Source organism: Oryx dammah, unplaced genomic scaffold, assembly GCF_014754425.2.
Source record: "Oryx dammah isolate SB20612 unplaced genomic scaffold, SCBI_Odam_1.1 HiC_scaffold_3, whole genome shotgun sequence".
Classification (NCBI taxonomy): domain Eukaryota; kingdom Metazoa; phylum Chordata; class Mammalia; order Artiodactyla; family Bovidae; genus Oryx; species Oryx dammah.
Genome location: NW_024070187.1, coordinates 71,858,596 through 71,886,215, shown reverse-complemented (window position 1 = coordinate 71,886,215; position 27,620 = coordinate 71,858,596). Strand labels below are relative to the sequence as shown.

The 27,620-nt window shown below is 43.9% G+C and overlaps 1 protein-coding gene across 1 annotated transcript in view; it reads left to right on the top strand.

The window, feature by feature from the left end:
* The first annotated feature begins 9,981 nt into the window (after nucleotides 1-9,981).
* IGFBP7 (insulin like growth factor binding protein 7) overlaps nucleotides 9,982-27,620 on the top strand; it is a 79,134-nt gene continuing 61,495 nt past the window's right edge. Inside the window, exon 1 of the mRNA XM_040238285.1 lies at nucleotides 9,982-10,558. Within this exon, the coding sequence (XP_040094219.1) occupies nucleotides 10,084-10,558 (475 nt within the window). The 5' untranslated portion in view covers nucleotides 9,982-10,083. The remainder of the gene's footprint in view (nucleotides 10,559-27,620) is intronic.

Genomic DNA, 27,620 nt, shown 5'->3' with positions numbered 1-27,620 from the left:
CACAGAGAGCATGTGGGCAGGCGGGCATCAGACAGGCCTGCCAACAAACCGTGGGAGTTCAGACATGGCTGGAGTTCAGAAAGACCACTCCCTGAAGGGAAACAGGCAGAGGAGGCAGACAGAGAAAGCAGGGTCATGGGAAGGAGATGAACGTTCAGTTTCTCCAGGGAACAACATAAAACAGAAATAGCACATGAGTAGTCTAGAGAAGATGGTATGTCCAAGAAACCAGAAGCCTTTCGGTTTGGCAAATCAGAGGGGTCAAAGGAGAAGGGTGGAGGGATGCAACTGAAGGACAGGTTTTAAGTACCTTATAAATAAAACTTCCACCAAGAAATTCCCTGGTGGTTCAGTGGTCGGGACTCCACACTTCCACACCACAGGGGTTAAGGGTTCAATCTTTGTTGGGGAAAGAAAGAAAGAAAATTGTAGGAAGTATTGCATTTTTTCTATCAACTGGGGGTGTTAAATCAACAGTATTTATTTGAGAATAAAACCTCAACTAACCAGAGCTGCCTCAAGAGAACCCAGGTAAAGAATTTATATGTTCTAAATGGTTGATGCAGCTATACCTGCTGCTGCTGCTGCTAAGTCGCTTCAGTCATGTCCAACTCTGTGCGACCCCAAAGACGGCAGCCCACCAGGCTCCCCCATCCCTGGGATTCTCCAGGCAAGAACACTGGAGTGGGTTGCCATTTCCTTCTCCAATGCATGAAAGTGAAAAGTGAAAGTGAAGGCACTCGGTCATGTCCGACTCTTAGTGACCCCACGGACTGCAGCCCACCAGGCTCCTCCGCCCATGGGATTTTCCTGGCAAGAGTACTGGAGTGGGCTGCCATTGCCCTCTCCAGAGAAGAGCTCTAAATAAGTCCCCAAAGAGCTCTTCTTGCAAATGCTAGTGCATTAGAATCACATTAAGAATATGACCCAGGGGGGCTTTCCTGGTGGTTCACTGGTAAAGAATCTACCTACCAATGAAGGAGAAACAGGTTCCATCCCTGATCCAGGAAGATTCCACATGTCGAAGAGCAACTAAGCCTGTGCGCCTCTCCACAACTACTAAGCTTATGCTCTAGAGACGTAGCTGCAACTACTGAACCCACGTGCCACAGCCACTGAAGCCCAAGAGCCCCGACCCTGTGCTCTGCAACAAGAGAAGCCATCACAATGAGACGCCCACACAGCCACGAAGACCCAGCAAAGCCATAACTAATTTTTAAAAAAGAATGGGACCCAAAGAGATTTAGCAAGATGGTTTCTGAGAGGCACATGAAGGTGTCACTTTCCCACAGTAAGTCAATTTCCTGGGTTCTGGAATGACCATCACCTCACTGCCATGGCTAAAGAGGTGGAAGGTTTTCCCACACCTACGTCATTTCCACTACAAAGCCCCTCCTGCCACTCACTGCACACCTACCAGGACAACTGAGCAGCTCTACTTCCCAGGCAGGTCACCCCTCCACTAGAGCTCCCTGCTATGTGCTAACCTGCCAGGTGGATTCCTGAGGCCTGGGACCACACACAGTGACTTCACTGAGGTCCAAGGAGTTCCTTCCTCTTAAAGTCATATCCTCTCTCCCCTCTCTTGACTATCTCATCCCCAAATTACTTTCCCTGCAGTAAGATCACTGGGAAACCTCCCCCACCCCCTGAAAGCTTTGACTTTCAAGCTGACCCACCAGTGTATCTCATGGGCTTTCAGGATAGTTTCCAGCACAAAATTTTTACCTTTGAACCTTGGAGAAAGCTTTAAAATGTTACTTCTCAAGAAGGCATCAGGAATATACTCAAATGACCTGAGATAATTCCACTCAACAAGAATCAAAAAGAAGGTCTTACACTTTTCCAGGATTCCCTCTGTCCTGGCCCATCACCATGTCTCTTAAAAAGCAAGCATTTATATGAAACTATGAGGAGGTACTAATGAGGGAAGTGGCTAGGCATGAAGGGATTTGAATTTGAAATTTGATAGTTATAGAGTTTGAAGATACTGGAATGAGCTTGTTATTCCTCTAAGAGGCAGACATCCCAGGGAGGTAGCTCCATGGCAGTAATATAATAAAGCAACAATCATGTCCTTTGGGTAATCAGCTTTTCAAAAAGTCAATCTTTAGCATCACTGAAAGGAATGTTGCTATCCTAATCCCTTAACAAGCTCAGGAAAAAACCAGCATCAGTGAAAGAAAATGTGTTACTCAACTTCTTAACATTGTAGCTGATGATCTGTTCAGAAGGGAAGGGATCCAGGCACTCAGGATAAACATCCTCACAAATTTTCAGACACCCATGTAACCCCTTCATGGGCACACTTGCACTCACAGTGAAGTTTGTGACTGAATCCCTATCCCCTGAAAATGATATTTCCCTCCTGGTTTCACGTTCTGCCACGCCACTTACCTTGAGGAGCCATTTTTTATTTGTCATTCTCCTCCTTTGCCAAGGTGAATTATGGAATCAGGCAACTGGAAGATTAATGTGAGGGCACCGCATCGTTTACCACCAAATGATCATATCATTTCCCCCACAACAAAAAAGGATGGAGCCTAATTATGGAATAACCCAAAGAGATTTCTTCCTACTTGTTGTCACCAAAAGCAATGCTCCCTAATTTATTTTATACAGGAATGTAAATGTAAAAGTCTACATCAATTCAAAGTTAAGGTGAAAAATAATGAATTTTAAGCCGGGAAATGAAACTCCTAGAGGTTTCAGATCCTCACGTGATATATCTACTACAGTAAGCTGGTAAATAAAGCTCCAGAACTTAAACCTACATTTTCTTTGCAACTCTGTATATTTGGAAGTTGGCTTATTATTCAGTGACTTTCTTAAATCTTGAAAGACTGTCAAATAACAGAGCAGAATACAAACAAGAGCATCTTCCTCGATGATCTTTTAGAGTTCTCGGTTATCTCTGTGCCCCTGATGACCTACGATCAGGGCTAACAGCACACCAGCATCAGCTAGCTTTCAATGACCTCTAGAGAAGTCCTCCAAGTTCTGTCTCTAATATTGAATTTTATAGGCTATTATCGCCTTTTCAATTATATCATTAGCTATTTTCCCTGCATAGCGATAGGTCTTTTAAGAGGTCAGATATAGAAAGCTGATAAGAAGTCAGTTTCTGTCCTTTATTAAACAATAAGATTTTATCATCGAGAGACTTCACAGACACAGAAAACAAACTTTAAGGGCTGACTCTTAGTCAGGGCCCTGAAGCACCCCTAGAGCAATGTGATATAATTATTAGAGAACTTCTCTGGCTTCCCTTTCTAGAACTGTCCAAAAAGGACAGACCTGCTTTTGTAAAGAATTAGCATGGCCAGGAACTTCCCTGAGAATCTGCTTTGCAATGCAGGGGATGCAGGTTCGATCCCTGGTTGGGGAACTAAGACCCCGCATGCCTTGGTGCAATTAAGCCCGTGCACTACAACTGCTGGGCCCATGCCCCGCAACTAGAGAGTCCGTGCACTTCAAGGAAAGACCCCACGTGCCACAACTAAGACTCGATATGACCAAATTAACTAATTAATCTAAAAAGAATCAGCATGTCCAAAATCAGGGACCTCGAGAGAGTCCTCCACGTTCTGTCTCTAATACTGAATTTTATAGTCTATTCAGTACAGTTCAGTCACTCAGTCGTGTCCGAGTCTTTGTGACCCCATGGATTGCAGCATGCCAGGCTTCTGGTCCATCATCAGCTCCCGGAGTTTACTCAAACTCATGTTCATTGAATTGGTGATGCCATCCAACCATCTCATTCTCTGTCGTCCCCTTCTCCTCCCGCCTTCAATCTTTCCCAGCAGCAAGGTCTTTTCCAATAAGTCAGTTCTTGCATCAGATGGCCAAATTATTGGAGCTGCAACTTCATATAGGCTATTAACACCTATAAATGGCTATCTCCTTCCCCCAACACAAACCTGCTTCCACAGCAGCTATTATCTCATCTTCCATGCAAGAAATGTCGAGGTTTCTCTTGAGTGGCTTCCCAGTCAGATGCTTCCTGAGGCCTGATAGATTCTACCTCTTAAAGATCCCTCAACTATCCCTTCGTCTCTACTTAGGAGGACCATATGTTCCTGGTGTCCAGGACGATCTTGATTTATGCCTGTTGTCCAGTGTAATTATGAACAGTGCCCCCCTCGTGCTCACAAATGTGTCCAGGAAGGATAAGAAATGATATGGTCCATTCCCTGCAGTCGAAGGCCATAACTTGTTCCAAGCTCTCATTGATTTCTGCCTGGATGGCAGTAGTAGTTGGCAGTAGTGGGTGGTTGAGGCTGTCCAACTGATCTTCCCTTTCAACCATTTACTTTCCAAGCTTTTTAATTGAGTGCCAATTCGGAACCAGACAGTGCTGGCACCAGAGCAAACTTCCCTGTAAGGCTTTGCACACTGCACAAGGGTGCCCAGCCCAGGAAACAAGTGAGGCTAAAGTTCAGCCTTCCCTCCACCTGCCAGGCCACGCACCTTGGTGGAGCTTGGTCCTCTTCTCAGGAGAAAGATGTTCCTTGTTCTTGGTGCCAGCTGCTTACCAATCTGTACCCTCAGTCCTGCAGCTGCTCATTTGGGGTGCTGTTTTCTAATTCCCAGGAAGCCACAGCATAGGCTTCAGGGAGCCTCTGCACTGTGGACACTACACTCCTTCTTCAAGTCCATCTCCATTTGAATCCATTTCCCTCCTCTGTATTGATCTTTCTACATTGCAAACCTGATCTTGCCTCTTCCCTGCATCCTTCAGCAACTCACTCTCAGCTAGAAGTCGCAATTCAAAGTCCTGGGCATGATCTGCAAAGTCCTAGGTCATCTAACATCTCCCCTCTTTCCAGACTCATTTCCCCCCATTTCTCCCAATACACATCTTCCTTCAGCTGTGCTGGACATTTTCTGGGTGCTGGAATGTACCAATGGTTTCCACTGCCTTCATTCCTTTTTATGTGCTGTTTATCTGGGCTAGGATGGTCACCTATATCCCACCCCATCGTCTGAAAATCTTACTGATGATGATGAAGAAGGAGGAAGGAGAGGGCAAAAAGTGAGATGATGATAAAGATGATTGATAATTACTATAACAGACTGTTGAAAAGAACAACTTTTCTCTTGCCTGAAAATGCCACTAGGATCCATAACCCAAAACAATGTGTCCCCACATTCTGAAAAAGGGCCACCAAGAACTGGAGCAGACTATTCCTTGAATTTTTCCTAAATAGCCCTACCTCAATCAACCCTAGCAGCACACTAACCTCCACTCTACACAAGGAAGTTGGGGGGTAAGAGCCTGTTGGAGGATACAAGGGGCTTCTCCTCCTCTCCCATGCCTCTTCCCCCCGACACACACCCAAAGAAGCCAAGTAAGAAGAGTGAGAAGCCAATGTATTTGTGATGATTGCAATACAGGGAGACAAGCATTCCATTTTCCAGTTAGACATTTGGTGAGAAGGATGGGCACAGAGAAACACAGCAGGGTAGGCTGCAAGGCATCATGGCTTTTCTACAAATGCCACTGAAGTTTGCTGGCCAGAGAAGTCTCAAAGATGCCCCAGCAAGGATGCTTGCCAGCTACGAGGACCCATCAGTGAAGGGTATTAGAATGTACTATGGATTGGGGCTAAAGCTCAACTGGTTAAGAATCTGCCTGCAATGCAGAAAACCCTGGTTCAATTCCTGGGTCAGGAAGTTCCCCTGGAGAAGGGGTAGGCTACCCATTTCAGTGTTCTTGGGCTTCTCTGGTGGCTCAGATGGTAAAGAATCTGCCTGCAATGCTGAAGACCTGGGTTCAATCCCTGAGTTGGGAAGATGCTTTGAGGGAGAGCATGTCAACCCTCTCCAGTATCCTTGCCTGGAGAAACTCCATTGACAGAGGATCCTGGTGGGCTACTGTCTATGGGGTCACAAAGAGTCAGACACAACTGAGCCACTAAGCATACACGGATTGCGGTGGAGAAATTTTTGCTGAAGTTGGGTAGAAGAGAAGGGGCTAAAAGGAGATAGCTTATGTGTCATAGCCTTTCATCCAAAGACCACCAGGAAAATACCTGTAGTCAAGAAAGGTGGGTTTATTACTCATCATAGCAAAAGAGAGTAGACTGCATACAGAACTGCTGGGAGTCCCAGTAAGAGGGAGTTAGAAAAAAAACTATTATGGGATTTGGGGTTGGTTGGGAAAGGTTCAAAGAAGCCGGAGCTTGCCCTAGATAGAAATAATTCAGTGACTGAGTATCTCAATACATCATATCTATAAGGAAGGAAGACGAGCAATATAAAGCTATAATTGGTAAAGTAGCAGTCTTGTTCAGTGAAGAGATGAAGGTTCTTAGTATTTTATGAGTGGCAACTTGTCTGAAGTGGGGAAGATCTTACCCTTATGACTCTCAGAGGAAACCATCCCTGCTGGCACCTTGATCTTGGACTGCCAGCCTCCAAAACTGTGGAAAAAATCAGCCTCTGTGGAACAAACCACCCAGTCTGTGGCACTGTGTTATGGTAGCCATAGCAAACTAACACAGGCCTATAACAAGTAAAGAGACTGAAATAATAACCAAACACTTCCAATGAAGAGAAAGCCCAGGTCCAAATGGCTTCACTGAATTTTCAGTTCAGTTGCTCAGTCGTGTCCAACTCTTTGCGACCCCATGGATGCCAGGCCAGCATACCAGGCCTCTCTGTCCATCATCAACTCCCGGAGTTTACTCAAACTCATGTCCATTGAGTCAGTGATGCCATCCAACCATCTCATCCTCTGTCATCCCCTTCTCCCATTTTCAATCTTTCCCAGCATCAGTGTCTTTTCAAATGGAGTCAGCTGTGGCCAAAGTATTGGAGTTTCAGCTTCAGCATCAGTCCTTCCAACGACCATTCAGGACTGATTTCCTTTAGGATGGACTGATTGGATCTCCTTGAAGTCCAAGGGACTCTCAAGAGTCTTCTCCAACACCACAGTTCAAAAGCATCAATTTTTCGGCACTCAGCTTTCTTCACAGTCCAACTCTCACATCCATACATGACCACTGGAAAAATCATAGCCTTGACTAGATGGACCTTTGTTGACAAAGTAATGTCTCTGCTTTTTAATATGCTGTCTAGGTTTATCATAACTTTCCTTCCAGGAAGTAACCGTCTTTCTATTTCATGGCTGCAGTCACCATCTGCAGTGATTTTGGAGACCCAAAAAATAAAATCTGACACTGTTTCCACTGTTTCCCCATCTATTTCCCATGAAGTGATGGGACCAGATGCCATGATCTTCGTTTTCTGAATGCTGAGCTTTAAGTCAACTTCTTCACTCTCCTCTTTCACTTTCATCAAGAGGCTCTTTAGTTCTTCTTCACTTTCTGCCATAAGGGTGGTGTCATCTGCATATCTGAGGTTATTGATATTTCTCCTGGCAATCTTGATTCCAGCTTATGCTTCCTCCAGCCCAGCATTTCTCATGATGTACTCTGCATATAAGTTAAATAAGCAGGGTGACAATATACAGCTTAACATACTCCTTTTCCTATTTGGAACCAGTCTGTTGTTCCACGTCCAGTTCTAACTATTGCTTCCTAACCTGCATACAGGTTTCTCAAGAGGCAGGTCAGGTGGTCTGGTATTCCCATCTCTTTCAGAATTTTCCACAGTTCATTGTGATCCATACAGTCAAAGCTTTGACATAGTCAATAAAGCAAAAGTAGATGTTTTCCTGGAACTCTCTTGCTTTTTCCATGATCCAGTGGATGCTGGCAATTTGATCTCTGGTTCCTCTGCCTTTTCTAAAACCAGCTTGAACATCTGGAAGTTCACAGTTCACGTGTTGTTGAAGCCTGGCTTGGAGAATTTTGAGCATTACTTTACTAGCGTGTGAGATGAGTGCAATGGTGCTGTAGTTTGAGCATTCTTTGGCACTGCCTTTCTTTGGGAAGTCTTTCACTGAATTTTACTTACCATTTAAAGAAGAATTGTACCAATTCTTCACAAACTTCCAAAAAAAGCAGAAGATAAAGAAATACTTTCTGATTCATCCTACAAAAACCACTATTATCCTGATATCAAAACCAAAGACATCACACAAAAAGAAAATTATAATCCAATATCTCCTATGAAAACAGATGCAAAAATCCTCAGCAAAAATATTAGCAAATCCCATCTAGAAACATTTAAAAAAAGGGGGCTATATATCATGGCCAAGTGAAATTTATTCCAGGAAGGCAATTTTGGTTCAACATTCAAAAATCAATTAATGTAATATATTATATCATAGAATAAAATACATCTTTATTGATCATTTCAACAGATGCTAAAAAGGCATTTGACAAAATGCAATACCCCTTCATGATAAAAGCACTCCACAACCATAAAAAAAATAAAAAAATAAAAGCACTTCACATATTGAAAATACAAGGCAATTTCCTCAATGTAACAAGAACATCTATGAAAACCCCACAGCTAACATCTTACTTAATGGCAAAAGACTGAAAGCTTTCCCTCTAAGATCAGGAACTAGACAAAGATGCCTACTCTCACCACTTTTATTATATAATATTATATATAATATATATATATATAATGTAATGCTAGGGGTTCTGACCAGGGCATTTAGGCAGAAAAAAGAGATACAGGGTATCCAGATAAAACAAGAAGAAGGAAAATTCTTCTATTTGCAGAGAACATATCTCGTCTACATATCTAGGCTTTTTGTCTCACCAGAACTGAAGCTGAATGGGAAATAGTATCTTCCTTCTTGGAAGGCAGGAGTTGTCAAGTTTCTTTGTAAAGACTCCCCTTTCTGCCTTTTCCCCTTCTTCTGAATAACCACATTGCTCTATTTTCAAGTCCTCCAGATTGGTGTCATGACACAGAGTCAAGGCACCCCCTTCAGTGATAAAAACCCTGCTTGCTCTTCCATTTGCTGGGCAATGAGGTCCCCCCATCGAAGAGACACTACAGTGCCATGCGTTTGCCAGAGAATAAGTACTAAGTTTTCCTGATAGGAGGGCCCTTGATATTTTATTCTCTGAATTTTGTGACTAATTTTCAAAAAAAAAAAATGTACAATAATTATCCTAGGAAGACTCTGGTGAGAGTGACATCTAGAGACTGCTGGTGGTATGGTGAACCGCACACTTTGAGTTAGCAATCCTAACCCTTGGATTTATGCTAAGAAAAAAGAATTCAAAGAATTCAAATGCAATGTGTAGAATGACACACACACAGCAGTGCTTTAAGTTTCATAAACATGGAAACAACTTAAAAGTCTGCTTAATAAGAGGGATTTATGGAACCCTTTGTCTCGGAAAAAGGCGTTGAAGTTGAGTTTCCAGAGTACTTTTCAGGAAGACTGAGGGAGAGTCGTCAGTCGTTTATATAAAAATAAAAACCTCAACAGAACGGGGAAAATTGGGGCGCTCTAGCGACCTCAGTGGCCGCACACTCCCCCCCACCCCAAGTCGTGCTCAGGACTCCAGAGGGGTTTGATGGCAATCCAGCATCACATATTATAACCTGAGGACACAACCGGCTCTCGCATGGGTTCCAGTACTCACAGATAAAACTTGACATGAGAAAGCACAGGGGGAGCAGGCAGTTATGAGGGTCCAGAAAGAGGAGCCGTTGGCAACAATTTGTCCTTTAAACTTGCCACCCAAGACCACACCGGGCCTGTGGCCAACCGAGACACAAAATCTCCCAAGTGGGGTTTGGAAAACGAATTGTTCTTAAAAGAGCTTCGCAAACCGCAGAACGATCAATACTCAGGTCTCCCAGACCCACGAGAATATAATGGATTACACAGGAGACCATCTCAAAGTTGTTATGAAGAAGTGTAAATATTCGGACTACGAGAGCCGAAAAGCAAGGGTGTGAGCGAACTGTTTTCACTGAGGGCGATTCCCCAAGGATGGGGTGCACGCAGCCCTGGGGAGTGGGGGGCCGAGCAGGACCCGGCGGGGTGCGCTCGAGCTAAAACCCAAAGCCAAGGGGCGTGAAGCAGAGCATCCCCGGGCCCGCTCTCGCCGCCCCGGGGTGTGGTTCCCGCGGCCTGGTTTAAAACGCTGGCCCGCGGGGTCCGGCTCACTCGCGCTCCCGCCGCCGCCACCGCGCCCCGCCATGGAGCGGCCGCCGCTGCCCGCCCTGCTCCTCGGCGCCGCCGGGCTGCTGCTCCTGCTCCTGCCCCTCTCCTCTTCCTCCTCTTCGGACGCCTGCGGCCCCTGCGAGCCGGCCGCCTGCCCGCCCCTGCCCCCGCGGGGCTGCCAGCTGGGCGAGACCCGCGACGCGTGCGGCTGCTGCCCGGTGTGCGCCCGCGGCGAGGGCGAGCCGTGCGGGGGCGGCGGCGCCGGCAGGGGGCACTGCGCGCCGGGCATGGAGTGCGTGAAGAGCCGCAAGAGGCGGAAGGGTAAAGCCGGGGCAGCAGCCGGCGGCCCGGTTGTGAGCGGCGTGTGTGTGTGCAAGAGCCGCTACCCCGTGTGCGGCAGCGACGGCGTCACCTACTCCAGCGGCTGCCAGCTGCGCGCCGCCAGCCTCAGGGCCGAGAGCCGCGGGGAGAAGGCCATCACCCAGGTCAGCAAGGGCACCTGCGAGCAAGGTGGGCACCGGCGCTTCCCCCTTGGATCCCGCCCTGCCCCGCTGAGAGAGCCGGGCGCCCCCTCGCGGCGCAGAGCCGGCAGGATGTCTGCGGCCTGCGCGCCCGGCTGATTCCCGCGGCTCCTCCCGTGGGCATCCCAGGAGACAAGAGCTGGGGGAGTGGGCGGTCGTGGGATGCCGGGAGGGAGGGATGGGCGACGCCTCCTCTTCTCTCTCTTTTTTTTTTTTTTTTTTTTTGGTGATTTTATTTTGAGAGTTCGGTGCGTGCGCCAAGAAAGTGAGGACTCGTGGAGCGAACGAATTATAGAAAAGATTTCCCGATGCCATAGACTCTCCCGTCCCCAGAGCCCACCCAGCTCATACTAACAACTGGCAAATCGATTCACGAAAGCTGCCCCCACTCTTTGGGGAACCCAGAAATACATTTTCGCCTCTTTCTTTCTTGGCTTGAGTGTCGAGATAGAGATGAAGGTAAGAGATAGGGAAAAGGAGTTTGACAGTCAAATACAGAATAAGGACTTTCAGAGAGAAGTTGTCTCGTGTTTGATGGACTAGATTGTAAGAATTTTAAAAATTAGATTTCATGGTTTCTTAATGTTAAGGGAAATAAATAATTCACTTATACTGGACTTTACAGATTCTCAAACAGTAATTTAAACTAGCTAGTTATTTGTGGGGAGAAAAAAAATACCTCTTTAAAGATGTCATATATATTGTGAACCTTATGACCACTTTGTTTTTCTTTCTTCTTCCTTCTTTTCTTTCTTTATTCTTCTTCTTCTTTTTTTTGAATAATTTGTCCCCAGGATGCACTTTTCAGCAGAAATGCCTTTGAGGTTATGTTTGGTCATTTATTTTATTCCAGACAAGTCCAAGCTTGCCATAAATGAAAGGGGAAAATAAAGAGAGTCTGGACTTGCAAAATAAAAGCAGGGGGGCTTTTAATTCTCAAGTCTGAAATAACATTTTCCATAGAAAGCAGTTTCAGGGGAAAGTTAGAAATCCAACTTTGGCAGCCCCATTCCTGGTCCCAGCCAAGGCAGAGAAAGGGAGAGAGGAGGCAGTTCTCCTGAAATGACGGAAGCAGTTGCTCCTTTAACACAGCTCAGGCTTTCTCCAAGCTCCCCAACCAATTCTTTTGTTAGAGTTTTTCCCAGAAGTCCAAATGGCGAATAGGTCATCTGTCACTGATTGAAAGCTTTAAATAGTGTAACCAACTTACCGTTAACTATTTATATTATCATCACCTTAAACTTAGAAAAACCACAATGCAAAGTAATCCACATGCTCTTCCAACAGAAACAGTCATTTGTTCCTTTGGATCTAACTTATCAGTCATACCATGAAAAGAGAAATGTGCATAGTTGAAGAATTCATTCCAAATATTGACATTTTTCTTACACATTCCAGGGGGAATTTTTCCCCACAGTCTCCAAATCAATGGAATTTGCCTTATCAGAGCAGAAGGTTAGCTTGGAGATTATTTAAGTATTATGGTCACTTCTAGCCTGTAGCTAGTTTTATTCATCTTCTCTCGTTGCTATTTACATCTCTAAACACTCACACAGTGCAATTATAAAATATTGAGACTGATAGTCATGTAGAAGTAGTCATGTAAGCTCATTATCATGTAAACCAAGATCCTCAGCATCTCTCCAGACTGCAAACGTCATGAGGATACAGACCTAGTTTTCCTTTATGTTTGGGAAAATGTTAAGAGAAACAGCTTCTGAAACTGGAAACTTTGTCATAAATTAGTTCTCCCCCCGACCCACCAATCTAAATTTAGAGTTAAGGAGTCTGGTGCCTGAGACCATTTTATAGAAAAAAGCCAGGGAGAGCAGAAAAGAATGTGAGGTCCACCAGAGTACGTTTCCACAGCAAAGATAAATGGGGCTAAAGCCAGATCTAATTTATTTCTCCTGATTCCTGAATGTGTTTTGACACATCACAGAGGCAAACCAATCAGAGTGCCTTTAACCTCTGTGCCATTTAGTACTGGGACTTTGCAAAGAATAGAAATGCATTTCTAGGTTCTTCCAGTCTAGAAAGGGTTCTTCTTCTACCCTCAGAAGAAACTCCAGTTATGCATCCTCAAGTATTGAGATGGAGAGGGCATCGCAGTTTGTCTCATTTAACCTGCATTTACTGAGACCATGTGGCAGGTGTCGGCACTCTTGCTAGATGCTGTACAGTTGAAGATGGACAAAAGTCTGGTCTTGCTGGTTAACAAAGTATCCATGAGTTACAAACCTGTCACCCAGAGCACTTTCCCTGGAGCCCTGGAGAACCCTGATCTAAAAGGTAGTGACCTAGTAATCTCACCTAAGACTGTCATCATGAATTTAGTGTCATTAGATCTTACTGAGGTCCCTGAAGTCATGAGTAACTAGAAAAGATTTGAAAATTCAGTTTAATTAAAAGTTAATAGAGGGACTTTCCTAGTGGTCCAGTGGCTAAGACTCTGTGCTCCCAATGCAGAGGGTCTGGGTTTGATCCCTGGTCAGGGAACTAGATCCCAGTTCAGTTCAGTTCAGTCGCTCAGTCATGTCTGACTCTTTGTGACCCCATGAGCTGCAGCACGCCAGGCCTCCCTGTCCATCACCAACTCCCGGAGTCCACCCAAACCCATGTCCACTCAGTCAGTGATGCCATCCAACCATCTCATCCTCTGTCATCCCCTTCTCCTCCTGCCCTCAATCTTTCCCAGCATCAGGGTCTTTTCAAATGAGTCAGCTCTTTGCATCAGGTGGCCAAAGTATTGGAGTTTTAGCTTCAGCATCAGTCCTACGAATAAACACCCAGGACTGAGCTCCTTTAGGAGGGACTGGTTGCTGCAAATAAAAGTCCACATGCCACAACCAAGACTTGGCACAGCCAAACAAATAAATAAAAATAAATTTTTTTTAAAAGTTATAGAGATGCCAAGATGTGTAATGAAATCTCACAGGGAAGAACACCATGCCTCTTTATTCCGGCTCTTGGTTACTCCTTTTGTGCATAATCCTTTATATCTGAGTTACTTGGCAATCTCTTGGTCCTTGTGTCTCATTCCCTCTTCTCCCTCAGAATTAATTTTTCACTTGTAGAATGAGAATTCATTCTTAAAAGACTTTCTTGTTAGTACTTTTGTTGTTTGCTATTATTCTGTCATTACGTCATGTTTCTGACTCTTTGTGACCCCATGGACTTCAGCACACTAGACTCCACTGTCCTCCACCATCTCCTGGAGTTTGCTCAGATTCATGTCCCTTAAGTCAGTGATGCCATCCAACCATCTCATTCTCTGCTGCCTCCTTCTCCTTTTGCCTTCAATCTTCTCCAGCATCAGGGTCTTTTTCCCATGAGTCAGCTCTTCAAATCAGATGACCAAAGTACTGGAGCTTCAGCTTCACCATCAGTCCTTCCAGTGAATATTCAGGATTGATTTCCTTTAGGATTGACTGATTTGATCTCTTTGCTATCTAAGAGACTCTCAGGAGTCTTCTCCAGCACTACAGTTTGAAAGCATCAATTCTTTGGCACACAGCCTTCTTTATGGTCCAACTCTCACATCTGTACATGACTACTGGAAAAACCATAGTTTTGACTATACAGACGTTTGTTGACAAAGTGATGTCTCTGCTTTTATATACACTCTTTATGTTTGTCATAGCTTTCCTTCTAAGGAGTAACTGTCTTTTAGTTTCATGGCTGGCAGTCACCATCTGCAGTGATTTTGGAGCCCTAGAAAATAAAATCTGTCACTGCTTCCACTTTTTCCCCATCTATTTGCCATGAAGTGATAGGATCGAATGCCATGATCTTATGCCATGAATTTTATGAATGTTGAGTTTCAAGGCACCTTTTTACTCTCCTCTTTCAACCTCATCAAGAGGGCGTTTGGTTCCTCTTCACTTTATGCCTTTAGGGTAGCATCATCTACATAACTGAGGTTGTTGATATTTCTCCCAGCAATCTAGATTGCAGATTGTGATTCATCCAACCCAGCACTTCAGATGATGTATTTTGCATATAGGCTTCCCTGGTGGCGCAGACCGTAAAGAATCTGCCTGTAATGCAGGAGAACCCGGTTTTATTCTTGGGTTGGGAAGATCCCCTGGAGAAGGGAATGGCAACCCACTCCAGTATTCTTGGCTGAAAATTCCATGGACAGAGAAACCTGGTGGGCTACAGATCATGGGATCGCAAAGAGTCAGACATAACTGAGCAACTACAAATAAATAAGTAATACTTTGCGTATAAGTTAAATAAGCAGGGTGACAATATACAGCCTTGTCATACTCCTTTCCCAATTTTGAAGTTGTTCCCTTGTTCCATGCCCAGTTCTAACTGTTACTTTTTGACCTGCACACAGGTTTCTCAGGAGACAGGTAAGGTGGTCTGGTATACCCATCTCCAAGAATTTTCCAGTTTGTTGAGATCCACACAGTCAAAGGCTTTAGCATAGTCAATGAAACAGAAGTAGATGTTCTTCTCTTGCTTCCTCCATGATCCAACAAGTGTTGGCAATTTGATCTCTGGTTCCTCTGCTTTTTCTAAACCCAGCTTTTACATCTGGAATTTCTTAGTTCACGTACTATTGAAGCCTAGCTTGAAGGATTTTGAGCACAACATTGCTAGCATGTGAAATAAGCAAATGGCTCAGGCAGTAAAGAATCTGCCTGCAATGCAGGAGACTACTGTTCGATCCCTGGGTCAGGAAGATCCCCTGGAGAAGGGAATGGCTTCCCACTCCGATATTCTTGCCTGGAGAATTCCATGGACAGAGGAGCCCTGGCAGATTACAGTCCATGTGGTCGCAGAGTCAGACTATACTGAGTGACTAACACTTTCACTTGAACATTCTTTGGCATTGCCCTTCTTTGGGATTGGAATGAAAACTGACCTTTATAGTCCTGTGGCCATTGCTGAGTTTTCTAAATTTGCTGACATATTGAGTGCAGCACTTTAACAGCATCCTCTTGAAGGATTTTGAATAGCTCAGCTAGTACCTCTAGGACCAAGTTAAAACTACCTAGCACTTCACAATAACTCTCTTATTTTGATTTTGGCCTCTTCTCTCCAACCACCTTTATGGTCCAGCCACAGTAATTGTTTGCTCTTAGCTGTTGTTTGCAGTCACACCTTCACTTATCTTTCCACTCTTGAAACTCTTAGCCTTCAAGGATCAGCTGGTATCACTGTCTTTATGAAAACCCTTGTCTCTCCCCTCCCTCCCCACCCTTCATAATTATGTTCTTGTCCTTCTTCAGCTCTGTGTAGGCTTCCAGGCATCTTTTTTTTTAATGTTCTGAATCTGTTTATGTACTCTGTGGGGGGTGGAGGGTATTACTTTATTGCTTTATTATTGGGGTAACATTGGTTTATAACATTAGATACATTTCAAGTAGACAACATTATATTTCTACTTCTATATACCTAACAGGGTGCTCACCACCAAAAGTTTTGTTTCCATCTGTCTCCATACAGTTGAGCCCCTTGACTCATTTTGCTGTCTACCCCACCCCACCCACTCTGGTCCTCACTGCTCTGGTCTCTATAGCTACCTGTTTGTTTTTGTTTGGCTTGGTTTGTTCATTTATTTTGGGTCTTGGGTTGTTTTTTTTTAATTACACATGGAAGTGAAATCATACAGTATTTGTCTTTTTCCTTCTGACTTATTTCACTTAGCACTGTACCCTCAAGATCCATTCCATGTTGTCACCAATGATAAGATTTAATCTTTTTATGGCTAAGTAATATTCCATTGTGTGTGTGTGTGTGTGTGTATGTGTGTGCGTGCGTGTGTGTGTAGCACATCTTTATCCATTCATGTGTCTCTGGGCACTTAACATTGTTTCCCTATCTTGGCTGTTGTACCATTGTAAATAATTCTATGATAAACTTAAGGTGTATATATCTTTTCAGACTTTGTTGTTCAGTTGTATCTGACTCTTTGCAATTCCATGGACTGCAGTATTCCAGGCTCCTCTGTTCTCTGCTATCCCCCAGAATTTGCTCAGATTCATGTCCATTGAGTTGGTGATGCTATCTAACCATCTCACGTATCTTTTCAAATTAGTGTTTTTGTATTCTTGGGGTAAGTAGTCAGAAGTGGGATAACTGTATCATATGGTAGTTCTATTATTAATTTTTTGAGGACTATCCATATGGTTTTCCATAGTTTCTGCACCAATTTACATTCCCACCAACAGTGTACAAGGGTTCCGTTTTCTGCACATCCTCACCAACACTTGTTATTTCTTGTCTTTTTGATAATAGCCATTCTGACAGGCAAGAGGTGATACTTCATTGAGGTTATGACGTGCATTTCCCTAATACTCAGTGATGCTGAACATCTTTTCATGTGCCTATTGGCCCTCTGTATGTCTTCTTGGGGAAAATACCTATTCAGCTCCTCTTCTTTCTAGCTAGTATTTATTGCACATGTACTGCGTGTATGTGAGCACAAGGCATTCTAGCAGAATAGTTAAGATGCTGAGCTCCAGAACCAGACTCCTGGGTGTAAATTTTAACTCTGCCACTTGCTTAGCTTTGAGCATGATCCTTGACCTCTTTGGGCCTTGGTTCCTCACGTGTAATATAAGAATTATAATCATACCTATTTCATAGAACTGTTATGAAGATTCAATAAGATGATCCATAGAAAGCACTCAATGAATATCCATTGTTGTCATTTTTCAACTTGAAAACAAGCTCTATGAGGGAAGGGGATTTTTACTTCCTGTTCTCTCCTCAAGGGCCTAAATCAGTGCCTGGCATTAGTAAATGCTTTGAATATATGTTGAATGAATGAATCTATGAATTTTTAGGTGCTCTAGTCTCAGGGTAAGCAGCCTTGAATAAGACAGACAAGATCCCCCTCTCTTGGCATCTATCATAAACTTTAAACACAAACAAGTAAACAGGTGGTTTCACATAGTATGTACTGTGAAGAATGTACACAAGGGAAATAGGATAGAAACTAGGGGTGGATGAGCAGCTTTAAGTGGGGGTGGGCCACGCCACACGGAGGGCCCTTGTGAGGATTTCAGCAATGGAGCAGAGCTCCTGGGAGAAGAAGGAGCTCTTCTAGTTAGTATAGCACCTTCCACTGCCTGAAAAGGGCTCTTTGAATGTCTGTCTTCCCCACTAGACTGGGAGCATCCTAAAAGAGGGACTCCATCTTGACAACTCCCCCTCCCCAACAACCACAAGTTGGTTCTCTATGTCACTGAGTCTATTTCTGTTTCATAGATAAGTTTGCACCATATTATAGATTTCACATATAAGTGATATCATATATCTTTTCTCTTTCTCATTTAACGTATATGACAATCTCTAGTTGCATCCATGTTGCTGCAAATGGCATTATTTTGTTCTTTTTTATGGCTAAGTAGTATTCAACTGTATACATGTACCACATCTTCTTTTGAGGCTTCCTAGGTAGCTCCGTCTGGAGAAGGGAATGGCACCCCACTCCAGTACTCTTGCCTGGAGAATCCCATGGATGGAGGAGCCTGGTAGGCTGCAGTCCATGGGGTCACTAAGAGTTGGACACGACTGAGTGACTTTACTTTCACTTTTCACTTTCATGCATTGGAAAAGGAAATGGCAACTCACTCCAGTGTTCTTGCCTGGAGAATCCCAGGGACGGGGGAGCCTGGTGGGCTGCCGTCTATGGGGTCGCACGGAGTTGGACACGACTGCAGCAACTTAGCAGCAAAAGCAGCAGCAGCAGGTAGCTCAGTGGTAAAGAATCCACCTGCCAACACAGGAGAAACTGGTTCAATCGCTGGATTGGGAAGATCCCCTGGAGGAGGAAACGGCAACCCACTCTAGTATTCTTGCCTGAGAAATCCCACGAACTTAGGAACCCAGCAGGCTGCAGTCCATGGGGTCACAAAGAGTCAGACATGACTGGGTGACTGAGCATGACCCATATCTCCTTTATCCTTCCATATGTCAATGGACTCTTAGGTTTCTTCATGTCTTAGCTATTGTAAACAGTGCAGCAGTGAATATTGAGGTGTGCATATCTATTGAATTATGATTTTCTCTAGATGTTTGCCCAAGAGTAGGATTCCTAGATCATATGGTAGCTCTATTTTTCACTTTTTAAGAAATTTCCATACTGTTTTCCATGGTGTCTCTAACAGTTTATATTCCACTAACAGTGTAAGAGGGTTCCCTTTTCTCCACATACTCTCCATCATTTATTGTCTGTAGACTTTTTGATGATGGCCATTCTGACTGGTGTGAGGTAGTACCTCACTGTCATTTTGATTTATGTTTCTCTAATAGCATTGTTGAGCATCATGTGCCTATTTGGCCATCTGTATGTATTCTTTGAAGAAATGTCTGTTTAGGTCTTCTGTTCATTTTTCGATTGAGTCAATTTTGTTGTTGTTGTTAAGTTGTATGAGCTGTGTGTTTATTTTGGAAATTGAACTCTTGTTAGTTGCAACACTTGCAAATATTTTCTCCCATTCCATATGTAGCTTTAAGATTCTTTTAGAGGAAAGTAGTCCAAAGAACAAGTTAATGTTTCCTCATGGTTTAGGAATTAGTTATTAAATGGAATGTGCCTAACCTACTGTTCTACAATTCTTCAGGAGACAAATTAACAGGCTTGGGATTAAATAGCCACAAGGCAGTTTTAGATTACGCACAAGTGAGAACTTGTAGTAAAAGCTGTTGAATACTGTAACGTGCTCTTGTGGGAGTCAGGAGAATTCTGTTTCAAAGATTCTTTTTTATGAAACTGAGAGATAACCTAAGGGAGGAGGGGACGTGTCTGGGAGATGATGTTATAAGGTTATAAAAGGCCTTGTAAGACGTTTTACAGTCTAGACGTGTGAGATGGAGTGATTGAGCTGGGAAGACATTTATTTAATGCCCTTAAATATGTTCACCCATCTTTCTCTAGAGCTTGCCCTCTGGGTTTGTCATAGATTTGCCTTCTAGAAGAAACTGCCTTATAAGGCTCTCTTTTGTGTAGTTTATTGACAGAACTCCCTTGAATAGAATCCAAGGCCAGCCAGCCTTCCCTCATTCTAAATTCCTCCCCCAGTGGATAAGATTATGGTGCTTCCTTTACTTTAAGCTGCCCCACAAATGATCTCACCTCGTCTGTGTTTTTGACTGTAAGACAAATAACATTTTGTTTTTAGCCAACTGTTTGGGGGAAAAAAAGAGAACCTTGAAATATTGTCAAAAGAACTTTTACGCCAGGGAGCATATGAGTGTAACCTTTTTTTGTAATTTAGATCCAGGAGTGGCACTGTTAAAAAGCTTTGAGATGGAAGAAGACTTTGGAAGAAGATTTAGGAATACATAAATGAATGAGCCTGGTTATGTTAGGAAATTTTAAAGTTTTCCCAGTGAGTCCTTTACTCTTTATGAGGGGCATAGGAGAATGGGAAAGACTATAGAAATACCCAAGGGAAACTTTGCCAAGACTGATCTGTGTGGTTCTTTCAGGCTGATTTAAGACCACCACCCCACCAGTATGCTATCACCTCCATGAAGCCTCTGAGAGAAAGTGAGGAGCTCAGGAAAAAGAAAAAAAGGTTGATATTAGGGAGGGGGGGGAGTGTTTATTTATGACTTAAAATTAACGTGTAAAATAGTTGAATTTTGTTTTGTCCCAAGTTAGATCAATGGCAGATGATCTGATGCCTTTGAAAACACTAACTTGGGCTCCCCTGGTGAGCTAGTGGTTGGGAGTCCACCTGGGGGAACATAGTTTCAGTCCCTGGTCCGGATGCCAAGATCCCGCATGCCATGGACAACTAAGCCTGTGTGCCACAACTACTGAAGCCTGCACACCTAGAACCTGTGCTCTGCAACAAGAGAAGTCGCCGCAATGAGAAGTCCTTGCACTGCCACAAAGAGTAGCCCCCACTCACTGCAACTTGAGAAAGCATGCGTGCAGCAACAAAGACCCAGTGCAGCCAAAAATAACTTATTAAATAAAGGAACTCAGAATAAATGGACATGGATTCCCAAGGCTCGAGGAATTTCTTCTTATTCTAAATAGTGCTTTTTAAATATTTAACTTGTTGAGTTTGACTTAACCATCCTGCAGAGGAAAGCAGGGTGAGGTTAATCAGAAATAGCTGAAGCCTAGCAAGGACCCTCCCCTCTCAGTGCCTCCACCAAGCCATGGGTTACAGAGAGAGGAGTCATGCATGAAATTGCCTGGGTCTGAAAGCAGGTCCAGGTTGCAAAGTTTGAAAAGTAAGAAAGGTTCAGACCAGGTAAAACAGACCTAGTAACCCAGGGTTGACAAAGCCCCATTCAGATGCTATGAAGTTACTTACAGAAGGGTGTTGGCAAGGCAGGGAGAGCTGACATGTTCAGAGTAGAGTTTACCACTATGAAAAAGCAACCCCCTCAAAAACCTCAAATAACATTATATATATATAAATTAAGATATATATAAATTGCATAAATGAAGGCACAGTGTATTCTCCCTACTTCACAGAATTATCACAAAGGTCAGATTATAGAATGGACATGAAAGCATTCTGTAATACTGTGCAGCATCAAAAAATGTAAAGAACCATTATTGACTAATCTGTAAACTCCTTTGGGCCAAAACTCTACAGAGTGCCTTGTAGGGTGTGATAATGATAACTGGTGTTTGTGTAATGCTTTACTGAGGGTTTCCGTGGATGTTTCCTCGGAAACCACACAACAGCCTTGGAAGGTAAGGGGAGCTATTATCCCAGCTTCCAAATAAGGGAACTGAAGGTCAGCTGTCACACAGCCAGTAACTAGCAGTTCTAGGACATAAATCTCGGTATTCTTCTGCAGCCTTGCCAATCACAGTGTGGGATGTAGACCAGTGGCATCGGCTTTCTGCATGTATTGTCCTTCTCTTCTGTAAACCTGAAATTATTTCAAAATTAACAACTTAAAAGTGATTCACAAGTCAAACTCCTAGGTCTGAAAAAGTGTTAGGAAGACCTTAGTGAATGTATCTTACTTCTCTTTTCCTTTTGATGAGTTAACAAAAGGGATATGAGATACATTCTTGTCTAAACTGCTCTGAAAGAGCTTTTTCAATAGCATAAAAGAGACATTCTGTATGATAACAGAGTTGATGTCATGGTTCAACTGGCTTTTTGTGGTAGTGTGGTGCAACTTGTAATAAATATGTTACATTCAGCAAAAGATGGTATGCTTTCTATGAATGGATGTTTCCAAGGGGACTTTGTACAGGTCCCTGAGTGCCGAGTCTAGACTTGGCCCTTCCAGGGTCAGATTGGGAATCTAAGAGCAAGCCTCTTCAGTTGCAAGCAGGAGGCTCTTTCTTAACCACTGGACTAGCAGGGAGATTTCTCAACCAAGAGGCTCTTAAAGGTCCAGTATGCTAGGGGCAGCTGGCATGAAGATTCTCCCAAGCAGGACCTCTTGGGAGATACCGTTTGTGTGTGGTGTTTGGTCATTGGCCAGGCCTTTCTGGTAACTGAGGAGGGTAGAGGAGAATATCCCCAAGAAAACTGCCAACACACTCAAGTGTGGACTTTCATCTGAGGTTTCAGCCCCAAGTGCTGACTGAGGCCTCCCCCTCCAGCACAGAACCATCAATATTTCTGGCTGGGATAATAATATTTATTCCACATCTAAGCAGTAGTTCATCATACATAGGTCCATATACTCTCTTTAGGGAATTTGCATTTTTAGGGACTGGAGTGTATTTTTTGTCAGTCAAGTGACAACTTGCCAAAGAAGAAAAATCCATGTAGGAGTTTGAGGACTCAATTAAGTATAATCCATTGTGACTTCCTGAGAAAGAAAAAAAAAAGAGCACTTTAATAGTCTTAACAGGCATAAACGCAGCTGACTCCAATCACCCTGTTCTTTCATGTTGTTTTTCTTGAGGAGGGGATGACTCCAGCTTTTTTGGAATCTTGTCTTTTTCCCTGAGTGAGAGAAGCTCAAAGACATCTCATTTACATCCGGGCAGATTAGCAGGCCGGCGGTCAAGTGGCTGAATTGAGAAAGCTTCAGATCTAACATCTGTTCAGCAATTTTCTGGCCTGACCCCAAGCATGGGAGAAAAATTTTTATCAAGAGGTAGATCTCCTGGCACCTTCAGAAGGTTTTGAAAGAGACCACACAGAAATGAGGCTTTAGGAATCTGTCGGAACAGCCCAAGTCTGAAGGATGCAAAGCCCGCTTCTTCTCCGTGGGAGCTTTCAGAACTTTCTGCTCAGGGAACAGAAATCCAAGAGTGAATTTCAATAGCAGCTGTAGCAATTACACGGCAGCCCTGGCTTCCAAAGAACCCCCCTCAGGAAGCCGTTGGAGCCTGTGATCCTGAATGAAGGGCTTGGGTGGCAGCGCAGCCCTGAGTGAGAGGAGTCGGAGCAAGGGATCCTTGCAGTGAGGCCGCTTATTAGAGATGCTCAGCCCAGCTGGAGAGGCCGGGCCAGGGCAGAGATCAAGATGCTGCCTGAGTTTTGACAGGTCAGGACTGTGGAGCCGGAGGCCCCTCTCTGCTCAGGTGTGTCTCAGAGCAGGAGGAGGAAGGTGATCCAGCTTAGCTCTTGCTGCACCACTGAGCCTGTGGCTCATGAGAAGATAACTGTCAGGGCCGGGGCGGGCCTGTTCAGGACTCAGTCGTGATGTGGGCAAGTTAGCAGCCACCTCCTGCAGTCGTGCCCCATCTGAGGCTTCTTTCTTTTCACCTGCTCTGCCTGGCCTGTCGTTACAGGTTGCTCTTTTTTCCTGTTTGATGGAGTGCAAAGAAAGGGGGTTTTCTTTCTCCACCTCTCAACCCTTTCTTAGCTACACAGCCTGGCCAGCAACTTTATAAATGGTGAGCTCTGCTGCCTCTTCTCCCTCAACTCTAGCCCCAGACTCATGAGCCATCTCCTGGCTTCTCGCAGAAGACCGTCAATAAGCAAATACTTGACATCCACCCCCAGAGGCAGCCAGCTCAGCCCACATCATGCAGAAGATGGCTGTCCCTTCTTTTCGTGACACTCGTTTGGGAGGAAGCTTTCTCAATGTTTTAGGAGCCTAATCCATTCCATGCATCAGCCCCAAACCCTGTGACCCATCTCAGGTCCAGTCCAGGGTATGGGAGGGACAAGCACACCCCCTGGTGACCATGGGTTTAACTCAAGGTTGACCCCAGATCTGACCCTTGTCTTCAACTCTTGTGACTGTACTGATCGCACAGAGGCCAAACATGGCTGGTTATTTGTAAGGAAATATAGCAGAGTGGTCACGAGTGTGGACTTGGGACTCAGACCACCTGAGTCAAAGTCCTCTCTGCCACTTAACTGTGTGACTCTAACCTCCTCGATTCAGAGTTTTCTTACTTTCAAAACAAATATAATAATGTTTGCCACTTGGGGTTATTGGGAGCTTAAGTGAGATTCATTAAAAGCCCTGATACCTGGCATATAGTAAAGTCTCATTAAATACAGTTTCATTTTAATTTTTATTGGTATTAGCATCATAAACCCTGGTATGAGTTAGTTTATAAGTGCCTTGACTGTGACATGTGATGTCTCACTTTAACCAGTCCAGACTATCTTCAAGTGAGATCTGAAACCAGTGTTTAGATCTCTGCAAACAAAAAGGCAGGATAATGTTCTTATAAACAAATCCCTGGAAACGTCCATCGAGCTTTTGTCCTTGTTCTTCAAGGATTCCAGGGCAGGGAGTCCAAATGCAGACAGTCACGTGGGAACCCCCCACGATGCTGGCCAGAGGGTTCACTTTATTTTCACAGCATGGAATATTTCCATGTTCCAGCTCAGGTCACACACAGTATTTTCTAATAACATCTTTTATGCACAGAGGACATTTTGGATTCAGGAGACACTCAAATTCAGTAATTACTGGTCTGTTTCTTCCGGGCACATATAGGAAATGTTGCGCGGTTTTGTTGGTTGGTTCATTTTTCAGAAATGGATGTACTGTCTCCAAAGAGGAGGGTGAACCAGAATCACAGAGATTGGCAGAGGAAAAGTATGATCAGTATCCATTATGTACATTTTGGGTGTTATATCCTTGATGTTTATAGATTCATTGGTAGAAATAATAAAATCTTTTGCTTGTGATTCATATATCTCTGCTTTGGCTTTCACATGTAGCCTTGGCAGGAGCTCATTTTGAAAAAATGAACTGTTTAACTATCAATGGGCATGTTTAGCCTCAGGAAGGTACCCACTTAGGTTGGTTCTTTGTAGCCATCTGAAAAGTTATAACATCCACCTCCCAGTATAGAGGGGAGAGCACAAGAAATGAGGGTGTGGAGAAAAGGTTTAAGAAGCTGGATAACTTTTCAGATTCCCCAAGCATTAGAACACTGGGACTAATGCCTCTCCATACACTGAGTATACCATCACCTTCTACAGTGGTAGTTCTGGACCTCGGCTGGACACCAGATCACCTGGGGAATTTTATAAAATGCTGATGCCTGAGTCCCAGTGCCAAGATTCTGGTTTCACTGGTTTTCTTGTTATCTGGGCAGCGAGCCTTTTAAAAACTCCCCAGATGATTTTAAGGTCCAGGCTAGGTTCAGAACCAACGTCCTAAAAAGACTTACTGTGTCTTTGAGGGAGCATCATTTCCTTGGGATAATTATAATAACAAGAGGCCAATTATGCTCAATTTATCCAGCTTCTAGTGTTTTACAGCAGAGATGACTTTTCAGGCTATCTGATACATGGTAGGACGCGAAAGCCCTAGAAAAAGTGGTCACTGGATACAGCACAAGCAGGCTGATGCTTTGGCAGCTTTTTATCTCCTTGACTATTTCAGTGCCGTAATCTGAATCTACAGAATGAAAATATTTCTACATCCATCAGTATTGTTGGTAGTAATGAAAGTTTGAGTACCACAGTGCTTTAGGTATTCACCTAAATCTGTACAATCCAGTCTTTCAATCATGTCACTAGAACCTAAGTTCCATGAGCTCAGTGCTTTTTGTAATCTGTTTTGTTGACTTCTCAGTGGTATTAGACTGCAAAGTCACAGTGGGAGACCAGGACCAAGAAGGCGGAATGTCGTCTTGTTTGACCTCAGCTGGGGCCTCACAGTTTTTGCCATTCTGTGCAGGTCCAAGGATGATCTTATTTGCACCAGGGGCCGGGGGGGCGGGGTGGGGGGCAGGGGGTGGTGGTGTTATAAATAGATTTTAGCAAGTAGGTGGATTTGCACATACGGCACTCACGAATAATGATGATCAACACTGTTGGGAAGGGTCAGATCAGTGATAAGCGTTAGGGAAATCAGAGCACACGTAGGGGTTATGCCGCCTTTGCTTAGTTCTAATGCCTAGAGGTTCTTGTTTAACAGGCTCTTAGAAGATTCTTCTTGGACTCTTGACCCAGGTTAACAAACACACGTGCTGTCCCTGTGTTGACCGCCCCCACAGCCAGTCTCTAGTTTTGCCCTGCACCCCCTGCAAGCAGGACTCCCATTCCACAGGCACCGATGAGAAGTGCAGATTTTACTAAATCTTCACCGGGTGGCAGGAAAGTCCTCCCAATTCTCCCTCCAGCCTTCCCACCAGCTGACGTCCCTCGTGCCCTTCCTCCCCTCACGCAGAGCCAGGCTCAGGGTATCATCCCTCACCTGGCCTACAGCCAGGCCTCTCCCCCGCTCCAGGTTTATGCTTAGCAGTTAAACTCTGCCCTGGCCTACCTGAGCTCACCTATCACTTAGCTCAGGAAACAAAGGTTGCCTGACCTTCACTGTCATCAGAAGTGGAAAATTAAAATGATTTCCCTGTCAGTCATGTCAAGTGGCTGCTTTTTGTAAATGCTCTGCCAAGAGCCATCACAAGGAAATTTGCAGTGAGGAAGAAGATAATGCCCTTTCTCTAAGGAGCCCACAAACCTGTGGTCCAGCTGGTGGTCTGTGAAGTGTGGCAAGGCAGAAGAGGCAGTTAGGCTAAAACAAAAGAGCTCCTTGTAAAGCTGGTCAGTAAGAATGCGTGGGAGCAAAGGACACACACACATGTATGTACTCATCTCAGCTCTTTATCATTGGAAGTATTTATTTTCTGTGCAATTCGTACTGGAAGGGAAAAGACGAGCAAAGTTACGTTCATGTTTGTGGCCTAAGAATACATCATAACTACAGACTTAAGGGCTTGTAAATAATATACTAGGCCTAAAGATATAATATAAAGTTAGTTATTACTTTGCCTAAAGTGACATTCTGGAGAGATGAGTGAGTTTTGTTTTCATCGGCTCAGAATTGAAGAATAGAATATTGATCCAAAAGAATCTTTATTTTTTTTAATTTAAATTTATTTTAATTGGAGGCTAATTACTTTACAATATTGTATTGTTTCTGCCACACATCAACATGAATCTGCCACGGGCATACACGTGTTCCCCGTCCTGAACCCCCCCTCCCACCTCCCTCCCCATACCATCCCTCCAGGTCATCCCAGTGCACCAGCCGCAAGGATCCTGTATCGAACCTGGACTGGCGATTCGTTTCTTATATGATATTATACATGTTTCCATGACATTCCCCCAAATCATCCCACCCTCTCCCTCTCCCACAGAGTCCAAAAGACTGTTCTATACATCTCTGTCCCTTTTGCTGTCTCGCATACAGGGGTTATCGTTAACCATCTTTCTAAATTCCATATATATGCATTAGTATACTGTATTGGTGTTTTTCTTTCTGGCTTACTTCACTCTGTATAATAGGCTCCAGTTTCATCCACCTCATTAGAACTGATTCAAATGTATTCTTTAAGATGGTGTTTAAATACTTCGGTAATGCTAAGAAAAAATATGCAGTAAATTCACCTTGCCCTGGCAATGTATAAAAGCTAAATTTTAAATAGGTGCAATGACCTATTGAGACCAGGAGGATATATTTTGCAGTTGTTTAGCTTTTTGGACAAACCACAGTGCGTTATAAATTCTAGACTTAAATAGCCTTGTTAATTAAATTAATTTCAGCTATGTATTCTGGGAATGTTAATTCCCAGAATTAAATTTCGTTTTCAATAAAGATCTTTTTGGTTATTTAAGAAAAACATTAAATAAAATTGTAGAATTCATTGAAATCATTAATGTTTTTATTCT